At 49.8% G+C, this 12705-nt stretch overlaps 5 protein-coding genes across 5 annotated transcripts; 1 reads left to right on the top strand and 4 right to left on the bottom strand.

Moving 5' to 3' along the window:
• Positions 1-1123: 1123 nt before the first annotated feature.
• On the top strand, positions 1124-2150 carry N7458_006612 (SGNH/GDSL hydrolase family protein; the record flags this gene model as incomplete). Its single annotated transcript, XM_056909994.1, has 3 exons — positions 1124-1233; positions 1288-1474; positions 1542-2150. 3 exons carry the CDS (start codon positions 1124-1126, stop codon positions 2148-2150), a joined length of 906 nt encoding a protein of 301 aa, XP_056765698.1.
• A 575-nt stretch (positions 2151-2725) lies between these two features.
• On the bottom strand, positions 2726-4066 carry N7458_006611 (PQ-loop repeat-containing protein; the record flags this gene model as incomplete). Its single annotated transcript, XM_056909993.1, has 1 exon — positions 2726-4066. One exon carries the CDS (start codon positions 4064-4066, stop codon positions 2726-2728), a length of 1341 nt encoding a protein of 446 aa, XP_056765697.1.
• Positions 4067-4803: 737 nt separating this feature from the next.
• N7458_006610 (uncharacterized protein) lies at positions 4804-5531 on the bottom strand (the record flags this gene model as incomplete). The annotated part of the gene is made up of 2 exons (XM_056909992.1): positions 4804-5332; positions 5401-5531. The coding sequence occupies 2 exons, from the start codon at positions 5529-5531 to the stop codon at positions 4804-4806; spliced, it is 660 nt and encodes a 219-aa protein (XP_056765696.1).
• Positions 5532-7553: 2022 nt separating this feature from the next.
• On the bottom strand, positions 7554-8379 carry N7458_006609 (uncharacterized protein; the record flags this gene model as incomplete). The annotated part of the gene is made up of 2 exons (XM_056909991.1): positions 7554-7971; positions 8039-8379. 2 exons carry the CDS (start codon positions 8377-8379, stop codon positions 7554-7556), a joined length of 759 nt encoding a protein of 252 aa, XP_056765695.1.
• Positions 8380-9163: 784 nt separating this feature from the next.
• N7458_006608 (SH3 domain-containing protein) lies at positions 9164-11690 on the bottom strand (the record flags this gene model as incomplete). Its single annotated transcript, XM_056909990.1, has 4 exons — positions 9164-10288; positions 10345-11165; positions 11218-11571; positions 11663-11690. The coding sequence occupies 4 exons, from the start codon at positions 11688-11690 to the stop codon at positions 9164-9166; spliced, it is 2328 nt and encodes a 775-aa protein (XP_056765694.1).
• Between the last annotated feature and the right edge of the window lie 1015 nt (positions 11691-12705).

The following is a 12705-nucleotide window of genomic DNA, read 5'->3' as shown; positions in this document are numbered from 1 at the left end:
GACAGGAAAACATGGAGCGCTACGACCTATCCTAGATATCTTATAATTCAATGTCGGGTAGATTTCCATTCAATTTCGACCATCAATCGCGGTACTCCATTTGACTCTCGACGTGTTTTGAGCGACTATCACCCGGCCCCAAAGCGGGACATAAACTCATTTAGACATGTACACGAAGTCACCAAATCACAACTAAAGCTGATGCGCTTTTGCCCTAAGAACGATTTTATTCTGATGCTAGGGGTCGTCTTCCAGCATAAAATGTTAGATTGATTCTACCTCCATCTCTTGTGGAATAGTTCTACAACACCTGGCTTGCACATTACTTTGCAGCCAAAAGTCACCGAGCTAAACAGGATATTATAAAAAGTCCAGTGTATCATATTCAACCCTTCAACTCCAATAAAGCCCGGGTTTCAAGGCCACCTAGCAGATTACACGATGGGGCAATGATTTAAAGCCACATGAGATGGCCCCCACCAGCCCCAGGTATTCTTAGCATCTTGGCCCGTAATACCACAACAAAGGCTTCAGTTGGGGGTCATTCTTTGAGCTCTAAGGGATTCATGTTCATTTTAAACGTACGAGAGACATGCGAAAGATGTTGATGGACCCTGGATATTATGATCCTTTGTTTCAGAGAGCTTAGCCGCTCCCTCAACTTGAGTCCTTTGACTATACTAAATTTAGATACATGAACATGTAGTTCGGTTTGATGGGGCCTTGATGCTGTAAGGAGTCATATGACACTCATTTTCTCTATGCAACCCATCTTGGAGAATGTAAATTCCCACGAACAAGATAGGCGAAGTGCTCTTTGACAAATGTTGGTTGATCTGAAGTTCAGGACTGGGTGAGTGGGATGAGCTCAGCTCTCGGTTGCTGATTAGGGCATCCAGCACAGCCTACCGGATGAGACCAAGTGGCCCAAATCTTCTTTCTTTTTCAAGATATTATGCCCTACAACAAGCATGGACCCTTATTTTCTATTTTGGTCTGACCCCTAGTGCGGAAATTGCTAGGGTTCATGATGGGGGTTGCTTTGCAGTAATCATATAACCTACACGAAGTAGCTCTATCCTTGAGGCCGTGTATATACTCGCAATTTAGAAAGCTACTCGCCATGGTTACTTCTCGTGGGGAACTCTCCCGATCGCTGATTGCCTTTGTGGTTTCTTTTTCATTGTTGGCTGCAAGTGTCAACGGCTATCCGTTTACTGCCTCTGGTGCAAGGTAAGATACTCCCAATCCGGAACAAGGCTGACCATCCAGCTTACTTGCAAATAGTGACCTTTCGGAAAGAGACCACAAGCCCTTCGAACTGAAAGTATGGCCAGTGGGTGCCTCCATTACCTGGGGCCAGCACTCCCAGTCTGGTAATGGCTATCGCAAGCCTCTTCGTGACGAACTTGTGTCTGATGGCTGGGATGTGGACATGGTGGGCTCCAAGCACAATGGAAATATGACTGATGATGTGTGTTTACCTTCTCTGATATACCGTATACGTCGCATCAAAGACTGACATTCTCTGACCCATCCAGAATGTCGAGGGCTACCCTGGATATACCATCGCCAAGGTCGAAGCAGCAGCCATGGAAGCTCTCCCAAAGCTCCCCAACAAGCCCAACCTAGTCCTCATCAATGCTGGTACAAACGACTGCCATTTGAACCTCAACATTACCGGGGCAGGCGATCGTATGCAAAAGTTCATCGATACCATCTTGAAAGAAAAGGATATGGAAAAGGCGACGATTATCCTTTCAACACTCATCCCATCCAACGACAAAGAGGTCAAAGCCCATCGAGATGCTGTAAACGAGCAGTATCGCAAGCTGGTGACTGCGATGAGCAAGAAAGGTACCGCGATCCGGTTGGCGGAGATGGAGAAGGCGCTCTCCTGGCCTGCGGATTACACTGTCGATGGTAAAGCGGATGATACGCATCCAAGTGATGCTGGTTATGCAAAGATGGCTAAGGTCTGGTTTGAGGCTATCAAGGGCGCGTACAACGATGGTGTTATTAAAGCGACTGGTACAGTGGCATCCCCTGATACCGTAACGGAGGTTATTAGTGTGGAGTCGACTGTAGTCGTTGGGCCTAATGTGGAGGTTGAGGTTGAAGTGGTGACGGAGACTATCACCGTGTCCTAGTTGCGAGACAAAGTTGATGTTCATATTCGTTTTGGTGGTGACTGTGGTGAGGTGAATAGATATTGATACTTCTGCTTCAATTCTCAAGTACACTGATTCCTGGCTGTAGTATTGACAGACCTTGAATAGCCTCGATGAGGAACTTTCAGAAACACACTCGACACTTCAATTGCTATGGAAAATGTATAAACCTAGGAGCAGACAAGATCTAAGCTCCCGGTCCGAGGCCCAACACCAATGTCTAGTGGTACAACAACCATGTATCTATTCATCTCTCCCAAACCCAAACCATCACAGAGAACGCCAGGGTCGAGTATGACCCGATGAAATCCGGAATGCATGATCATGATATGAGTCAAACACAAGTGGGCGAGCATAAAACAATGCAGCAGTAACAAAGAAACAAGAAAGAAAGCCAGGAAGAATATCAAGAAAGAAAACGCAATGCAATGAAGGTTCAGATAGGTGTAATGAAATCGCAAAGTCGTCATATCGTGGTATATCATATTCTGTCTCACTCCCCGAGGGCAGAGAATCTCGGAAGAAAAAAAAGCAGCCAAATGCATCATGCATCCTCAGACAGTACCGTACCGCCCACGGTCCGAGCCCAGGAGAGCCTGACCTTCCTGCGGAAGAGATTCACGCTCACACTCGCTACGTGTGGGAGACGTTGAAGGAATCCAGCCGCGCATCCAGCCGTGCACACGCCTCCACCGGCTGCGGCCACGCTTAGAATCTTCATCATCTGCGCCAATCAAACTCTCGTCATCGGTATCACGAGGACCGTACATGAGGAACTGCACGCCCATGAATCCGTCTAAACCAAGCACACCAAATGCGCCAAGGAAGAAGGGAATTGCGCGCCCGATCCACTCCCACCGGTCGTTGCCGTGCTCATCTGCCCAACCACCGCCGCCATAGGGAGGGGAATCAGCCCAAGCATTTGGGTTAGTTAGGAGGGACGAAGAGTAGAAGAGATTTCCGCTGAATGCAGCCATGAATAGTAATGGGGAGAGACCCTCAGTGCTCTTGCGGCGGTAATTCTTGTAGAGCTGTGGGGGTCTCGAGCCGAGATAAAGAATTGTCGACATCCAGGAGAAGATGCGACCAACAACCTCAAGTATAGCCTCGCGAGGGGCATGAGAAATGGGTGGGTGGGGAGATGGTGATGGCGAAGGATGGGTAGGGCTGGCGTTGGCTAGCACGGCGCAGACCAGAGAGGCGATGAGCATAGTCCGGGGCAGTGCGAAGGGCGGGCTTGACGAAGTGCTGGTCACGCGCACTGAGCGGCGCGAGGAGCTGAATTTCTCTGTATTATATGGTGGGGTACGACCGAGATTCGAGTTGAGTGTTGAACCAGTCTGCACGCCCATATCCTGAACCTCTGACTTCTTGTGCGTCATATCGAGGGGTGCCGGCGGTTGGTGGGTCACATCGTCACCGGACAAAGCAACACCTTGCAGAACATCACCTCGAGAATGGTGGTCGTGCGAGTATGGCACCTCGCTGTACCCCGCATACCGGCGTGATTTATAATGTGTGTACCAGAAGAACTGGATCACCAGTGTGACATCGACCAAGACATAGTAGCTCGCGACCACGACCTGCCATCCAGCCTGGCGGGTGAACAGTGCCCCGAGGAGGTTACTCGCGTCTCCTGCACACCATATGACCAGGAAAAATATCGATAGACCCGAAGTCGACTGTAGTTGATAGTTCTTATAGATCTGCGGCAGTTGGGCAAACAGCCACGAGACGATGCTGAGGGTTCCGAGCACGGACGAGATCAGCGCGAGTGGGGTGGGTAGGCAGATGTGGAGGTGGGAGGAGATAGCGGTCAAGAAGGGCGAAGAGGGCTCGCAGTGCTCGGGTAGAGACCCCGATATGAGCGACTGGAATAGAGTCACCGTCATCATCTGGCGAGTTTGTGAGACGAGGACGCGGTTGACGACCGCGACCTGCGTTATCGGCGTGGATGAGAGGGCCGATCTGGGGAAGTGAGCGGGCGGTCCGGGGCCGCGGGAAACAAGTCGAGTCGGGTTGAGACGAATGAAAGAGAAAAGGAAGAGAGAGATCTCTAAGAGGATAGTCTAGAGAGAGTCTAAGATGAGAAGAAGAGAGAAGAGGAGAAGCCAAGAAAGGAAAAGCAAGAGGAGCGCGAGGACAAGTCACCCCTCGAGTATCACGAGAGCTGAACAGACGATCTTTCACCCGATCGGGGGGCTTATCAGAGACTTATCGCCAGATAAGCCCCGTGACTCACCAGATAAGCGAGGGTGAGCCTATTACGATTAAGATTATTAAGTCCCTGGAACGGCCTTCCGATTTAGTCCGGTCCAGTATGTATATGTATATGACTGTATACAACTTGGTCCACCACTAAGTTAGTACTACTAGGTTAGTAGTACTCTCGAAGAAGAACTCCATTCATCCTGAGTATATCTACTCGCAGCCTTTACTTATAATCTCGCGCTTATAGAAGACACATGTCCAAGGTATCAAGGAACGTCAGATCAATATTAGGTTTTAATACTAATTACAAGTCGAATAACAACAACAAAGATCCCTTTTGGGTAGTTGAGAAACAAAGCCACCTGACCTGCCAAGATGAAAAAGTCGGACCATGTAACGACACCATACTTCTGATACGGCTTCACAGCATCACCGCAACGGCCAGGATCGCTGCAGCACCCATGAGGCCAGTGGCGAGCACACCACTGGGAGCAGCGTTACCGTGGGGAGCACCGCCAGATCCCGACGAGCCAGAGGAGCCACCAGTCGCGACGGCGGCATTGGCGGTGGCATAGTGGCTGGTGAGCCAGGCCTTGACGCTGCCGGGGAGTTCCTGGTACCAGGAGGGGTAGTGGCCGTGTTGAATCTCGCTGACGATGGATGAGACGGCAGATGGGTTGGCGAACTGTGAGAGGTAGGAGGCCGGGATGGCGGTGGCAAGGACAGACTCGATGGAAGGAGGAGGCGTATCGACGGAAGCACCGGCGGGCACAGTGATGCTGGGAGCGGCAGTCACACCAGGCATGGTGTTGGATCCTGCATTGGAGCCGGAGCCGGAGCCGGAGCCAGAACCAGAACCAGAACCGGTGGCAGAGGGCAAGTAGGCAGTGGAATCGGTAAGGAGGTTGCTGTAGGCCGTGGGATAGTCCATGTAGTTGGTGTCAGTTGCCCTGGGAGAAGTGTGAGATAATAATATTCCGGATTGCTTCTGATGCTTGCGTAGCTCTCTAGTACTCACAGGCTGTTGAGCTCGCTCATCAGGCTATTATAGTAGTCATCTCCACTGCCAGAGTCACCATTCTGCCTCTCCTCAACAGCGGCGGCAGCTAGGGTAGAAAGGAAAAGAACGGTCAGAGTCTTCGAATGCATCGTGATCCACAAATAGTTAAAAATATTGTAAAGGAGGGTATATTGGAGGTCGAAAGCTGACGATAAAGGTGGTATATGAGAATGAGCGACACTTGAACGAAGGTCTGGCCGCCGTAGGACAGGGTCACCTTTATAAATGAGGCCGCACAAACCAGAAACACTGAATGAGCCCCAGTGGGCCCTGAATTTTCCGTGATGGGTCCTCTGTATTTTCAGCCTCTAGGACCCCCGTGTTGCTCGTATTGCCTCATTAAACTCAAATTGAGACGATGCAATCAAAGCCAAGGGAACATCAATTACTTTACGCTAAGGCAGACTTGCCTGTCAAGCGAAATCTTGGGTCTCCATCTCATCAAACCACAGCGAGCCCTGATCGACCGGAAAGGGTTCATCTGCGGATCTCTCCAAAAATAATCAACGACCCGAACTTCTGTCGTGATTTGATGCCAGAACTGGATTGGCGTGCTAGGTAATTCTTCGAGGAGGCTCGTATTCCTGGAGAACAGAGGGGTCTCGGATAGAGATGTAGCTTATATAGAAGGGTAGATTGTGCTGATCGTACACTGAATGAGGAAGTGTCTAAGTTCAGATAAAGTTTGGGGGTCCACTATGACCCTGGAAGCCAATATCGTGCTGGGCCGCACAAACTGCACGATCTCTCTCCAGATGCTGGAGGTAGTAAGTGAACATAACTTGTAAGACTCATATAACTAGGATTTTCAAGACTTGACTCACTTGAGTGGGCATCTGGAAATTCTTGAGTCCTGGATTAAGGGGTTCAGATCAGCAAGTGTGGGTCATAGGGAAACATATACGAGGTGGGCGTGATGTCCGCGGTTCAATGGCTGAATACGAGGGACGGCGGATTTTTTTCGACTTTCTGATACGTTCGAATGGGACTGCGCCAACTCATTCAGGGGCCTTGCAATAAATACCCTTCAACAAGAAGTCGTGGCTGAAGGCTTGTTTCTGAGCGGCTGTCTAACGATCTATACCCTGCATCTACTGCACATGAGGATGTTTCCTAAACGAGTTAACGTAACGAAATGAAAGCGCCAATTATTATTTCTCACATTAGGATATTCTTCAAAACTAGTATAACGCCTCGTTCGACACAGATTCAAGGACCTTGGGGAAAATATAACCTTGCCATTTCTTTCTCAAGAAAGCACATGCTTTTCAACGACCTAGTATGAGCATGCGATACAATACAGTATTGATTCTCAAACTTTGCGCTGCCTTCCCAATTGGACTACTTCTTTATCATGAGCCCAGTTCAGACTGACAATCCTCCTTCTGCAACTTTGCTTCCCCCTACAAAGCGTTTGTTTCCTCCCAACATGGTTTTGTGCCCTCAAAATAGGCGGACTTAGGAGCATGTACTATGATGTCTGGGGGATGATCAGAACATCACCATTATTCATCTTACCCTTCTAGACACAACAATTTCTAACATCAACAACTCTATCCCACGAGCCTGAACCGAAAGGTATTGGCAGTGTTCAGAAATGCCTTGTTATTGCAAATATTTACTCTGGCCGGCACCAAGGCCCCCTTACGTTTCAACCGCAAATTGATTTGATCATCAAGAGAATTCCCTGGGACTCGCTCATTTCTTTCGCATTCTGAAGCACTGCTCTTTTGGAGTTACATGTGAACTCTATTACTCTTCTCTAGAACGCTCAGTTGATACTTTTACTAGCTTTTAGTAGGATGAAACCATCGGCTCAACCTAGTAATCTTCAACTCAAGGAATAACCGCCGGCCTCTTCGAACTCCAAAAGGGCTCAATTGTATATGAATAGGCAGCATTTGAAACCACAGTATCGAGTTACTTACTCTATCGAAGTATGCATAGGTTACTGATATCGCCTCGCTGAGGCATACAATGCCCAAAGATCATGAAACGAGGCATGTATAATTCTCGAGAATTAGTCTCAAACAGGACAGCTGGGAGTACAAAGAGCCTCAAATTGCCTATCGTATATCTTGCTTCCCTCAAACCCTGTTAACCATCTCCATTTAATAATCATCCTCCTCATGATGCCGCGAGTGACTCCGACTCCGACTATGCTGATGATGATGGTGGTGATGATGATGATGCCCATTACCATGCTCATGATGATGCCCATTACCATGCTCATGGTGATGCCCATGTGAATGCTGACCACTATCCTTCAACTTATCCTCAAGGAAATTGCCAATAATAGCACCCCCGATTGCACCCAGCAGGCCGTGGTTCTTCTTATGTCCGAAATAATATCCCGCAGCCCCACCGGCAAGTGAGCTTCCGATTCCACGTTCGCCCTCGGCGTCGGCGTCTTGATCCGACGAACGTTTTTCGTCACTGCGATACCGGTGTTGGTCTGCATCAGATACATGGACGGGGGGTGGATGCGGACTGGCGGATGGAGTGTATCGCGGTTGGTCGGCGGGATAGCTGCTATGCATATCAGAAGACTGGACTTGATGCGCTTTCGTCGATCTCGCGAGCGGGTCAATCTTACTAGTAACTCAAATTTTCTGGGACTTTGCCTTCGTTGGCGGGCGGCATCCCTGCGGTCGTGACTGGACCCCGGTGATCTGGTTGCCCTACAGGCGTATGACTTCTGTCCGGCGCATTACCTTGATAGGGCTCCGGTGCGAGATGGTAGGGACTCGGACTTGGATTCGGCTGCGGAGCATATCCGTAGTTCGCATCTGGTTGTGGTGATGCGCTACCGTATGGTTGCTGGTATTGATAACCAGGCTGTTGGTGAAGGTGAGATTGCTCGTCTGGTGGATAGTAGCTGACCCCGCCCGGCGTTGGCGTTGAGTATGAAGAGTACGGGTTATAGGGATCGGCCATGATGATGGCAGGATCGGTGAAGAGGGATTTGACAGCGAAATTTCCGAAGTCTGAATCAAATACTCGGTCGCTCTCCTTATAAGAGAAGCGGGAGAAGGAGAGAATAGAATTATCAGCCCTGTGAATAGATATGAAGTCTGCTGACGGGAGGCGCTATACATCATGGTGCGGCTGACCTGCCCGCACGACCCTCTCTGGACTGCATGAATCTCGGCCCTGGAATGTGCTGACACCAATCACTATTGCCGAGGGATGCGGGCAAAGCATAATCGAGTCATCCCGGAATGGCCGTCATTATCATCTACAAGCGTGATATCTGGAGAACCTTCAAGTATTGGGATTGTGGTTTGTCATTTTTCCAAGATGACGGGACTATATAAAAAAAAAAACGAGTAGAGACGGACGACTCGGGGTATTCCGGCGAAAAAAAACAAAGATCCAAAAGAGAAAGAAAAAGAGAGCAGGCAAAAAGTATTTCAATGCAAGGTCGTGTTAACGGTTGATCAATTTAGGATCACGGGTCGCTGGCGCCTTGACGAAAGATTGAAACAGAGGGATAGAAGCAGATGCATCGACTGCGTTGGCGTAAATGCAACAGTGGCCTTAAACTGATGAAAGTTGAGATAAAGAATGAAAAGGAACCGGCCAAGTATGATGTGCGCAGCACACTGGAACTCCTATCGTGATTGATAGATCGTCAAGAAGATAAGAAAGAACCTCGGCTGCCCCAAATGAATATATCAACAGATGCACTGAGGAAAGAAAAGGATGTATAACAAAGCAATTAGGCGGTTGGGCTCTGTACGCTGCGCGTTGTGCTGGAGTGTCTCTGGCGTTGAGACATCCATTTGACGAGCATGTCGTCGAGTTGGTTGTTCAGCTCTTTGAGCCGCTTGCTCTCTTCCTTGAAGAGACGGCCAGTGACAGGGTGGTCAGGGCCGGCTGGAGGGATGTTTGATTTGTCGTGAACAATAATGAAAAGATCGCGAATGTCGGTTTCTTCGTCGAGGTATGATCGTAGACTGGCGTCACTCCAGGTCGGTGTGTCAACTGACAGTGTATCCAGTGAGATATGGGTACCTTCGCTGCCCTTGAGGTCGTTGACATCGACTTCGGGCGATGAGGGCGGAGAGCCTGGGGAGATAGATCGAGCTCTCAATACGGCTTCCTTGGTCAACCCGGGCGCGGCAATAGGAATATGAGACTCTTCAACTGGAGAGAAGTTGTCTGGAGACTGCGATCCCAGATCGCTGTGGCCAGTCACTATCTTCGGAGTGAATCTTTGCGGTGGGGATGTCACGGAAGGTTGAGCCCGCTCAGCTGTCTCAAATGGTCCTCTCCACTGAGCTTCGCTGGATGGCCGATCAACTGAAGAAGCCAACGGGTCTTGTGACTCGAGCGGAGTAGCGAAAGATTCCTTGGAGGGACTTTGCTGGCTAACCGGTGAAGACACAGCCCCTCGGCTGTCGTTGCGGCTGCTGTCGGTGTCTCGCGACGTAACTCGTCGAATGGACTGCCCAGTCTGATTCCCGATCACTATTTCTCTTTCCTTTGATGAATCTGTTGTTACAGAATCGGCCTGTCCGTCAGTCCGAGAAGTGGGAGACATGATGGATGGCGGTTGCTTGTGCAGCTTGTTGCTGGTCTGCCGCTGTGGTTTGGCAGACCGTTGTTCTGGCGACAAAGACTCCGAAGATGTCTTGGGTTGAGGTGAAGCTCGGGAAGCAGATTCAGCTAGAGATCGCTCAACCTCTTCGATATCGTCGTCGATTGATTTGTTCTTCTTATCCTTTCGCTTGAATAAACCACTGAGCATCCCGGGTTTCTTGTCTTTGCGCTTCTTGTCGTCTTTGCCCTTGTCATGCGAGACAATACCTTTGTCAATCGATTCAAAGCTTCCACGTCCAGCCTAGAGATCTTTCAGTCAGTAATAATCCGGCTTCCGAATTTCCTTGAGCGACTTACATCTTTCCAGTCATTGGTCAAAGTTGTGCTGCTCGATTCGTCACGCAGCAGGTTAGGCGTAAGAGAAATCTTCTTGGGTTCGGCGGTGTCGTCCTTGAAGAAAGAATCTGTGTTGCGTACAGTGCCGTTTCTGGATCTACTAACAGTAGGTTCTGTTGTATGGATGTCGGCATTAGATTGCGACGATCGCAGAGCAGAAGCATTGGTGAACTCTGCACTCTTACCTTCAGGATCAAAGAACTCCTCGCTCGACCGCCTTGGCTCATAGCTCGTGCGCTCTGGCTCTTGATGTTCAGGCGACTGTGTGCCCTCAGCCCGTTCTGCGAGCTTCTCCTTCTGAGACTTTGTGCGGAGAGGCTCCACAATGATGTCTTCGTGTTGTTCTTGAGCTTCGCCATCCTCCGATTCGACTGTTTCATCATCATTGAAGAAATCGCCGTGCTCGTCCTCTTCCTCCGTTGAATATTCAACGTCGGATGCTTCGATGTATGTCGGTGGGGCAAAGTTGACATTTTTAGCGTTTCGCCGTCGCATAGCCTTCTTCAAAGGATTTTTGGACTTTTCGGAATTATCCCCTAGCATGGTCGCCGAGAGATCGACGTTGCGGTGTTTGTTTAATCTAGCGAGACGCTCCGTGGGTGTTTCGATGTGTTCAGCAGGAAGGTAACCTATACTTCCGTCTTTGACGACTCGTACAAGCCACCAATAGCTGTTGCTATCGTCCAAGAGTACCATGGTGTCCCCCTTGGCAGCGTTTGCTTGCCCGTCAACGGTTGCGATGAAATTGTGAAGTGCATAGACGAATTCAAAATCGATGTCCTCTGTACGTTATTAGGTTTGGCCCCATATCAGGTCTGTCTTGGATCAACACACCGTCATCGATAGAAGGAGAACTGGATAGCTTGTCCATCATATCGTCGTCAAGAAGATCGTCGCTTTCGCCGTCAGCTAAGTCGCCATCTTCTTCATGATCGTATTCTCCATTTCGTCCTATGTCTTCATCTGTCTCTTCCGGTTCATCGTAGATATCACCACCGTCTCGGTGTTCATGATTGCCGTTTAAAGCGGGACCACTCGAGATCTCCGACTTTGAGTCTTGCTCAGCATGGCGAATGGAAAGTTCTTGATGGGGAGCAGGCCGGCCGCCCCCAAGAGGTTTAGGATGTTCGGGTTGCTTAGTGTGATCTTGAGCCGAGGGAGTATCGTGGTCTTGAAGATCCAAGGTATCTAAACCATTTCCAGTGTCAGCGCTGGTGAACCCTACTTCGGGGAGGCAGACAAGGTTCAAATGAGAAGAAAGGGGCTTCACGGAACGTACCGGCTCGAATCATTTGAGGTCTCGTCATGATGCAGGATGAAAGGAACGTGGGATTGGCGGGGAGTGGCCGGTCAGTGGACACAAAGGTGTCGACACAAGGAGCGATTGTTGTACCAGCACTATCGGTGTTGAATGAACAAGAGATGACCCCTCAGCTCTTGGCGGCAGGGTCTCCGGAAATCGACTCCCTAGGGAGACTCCAAAGGGTGAAGCAATGGCCCCAAAAAAGAACGACTGGGCCTTGACGGATGGGGGCTGGTGCTGCGCTTTCAATTGCAGCAGGGGCAACTGAAGACACAGGGGCACAAGGAGAAAGAAACTACTGCCAGAGCGACATTGAAAGGAAGAATGAAAGGGGAAGAGCGCGAAAAGGTCACCGTCGGGGTCGATTCATATCCCCAGACCTGAGCCAAAAGGAGGTTGCGTCCAAACAGGCGCCCCTTGCGCGCGGCTAATCAAGTAATCAGAGGACTTGGAGCCCCTGAAACCAAAGTGCCTAAAAGGGTAAGTAGGGTAAAGGGTTGGGAGATACCCCGTGATTCACGTGATGTGGTTGCTTTCTATGACCTCACTTGGTTTTGTTTGTCCTTGGTAGTGGCCTGAGGAGTGAAGTCACCTGAGTTCTCGTCAGGTGATCAAGAGCTATGCCCAATCGGGGCACCGCGCCTCCGTGCTCACCCGAATTCTCCCGGTCTCCAAATGCTCCAATGCGCTGCTGGAATTGGCCCTTGCTTGGCTCCAACCAATCTCTCCACTGACGAGACGATTTTCTGCTCTGACCTCACGTTGCTTTTTGGTGCTTCTTCTTACTTTCCATTTCTCCAAAAGCCCTCCAACCTGACCACATCCACAACTTCATTCCGCTCCTATACGCCTTCCCCTAACTATCTTCTCCTTCCACCTTCCTGCCAGCGATACTTAACTAGCGCCTCATCCCCGCTTCCCAAAACGCTTATCGCCCCACATCTCATCTACGCCCTCCCCAAAATCGTCAGATCAGAAAATACAACCATCATATTTCACGTGGCAGAGGGTTCATAGAA

Source organism: Penicillium daleae (assembly GCF_028827525.1).
Source record: "Penicillium daleae strain IBT 16125 chromosome Unknown utg000006l_segment0_segment0, whole genome shotgun sequence".
NCBI lineage: Eukaryota > Fungi > Ascomycota > Eurotiomycetes > Eurotiales > Aspergillaceae > Penicillium > Penicillium daleae.
The sequence above is the reverse complement of the archived record's forward strand: the minus strand, read 5'-3'. Positions and strand labels throughout refer to the sequence as shown.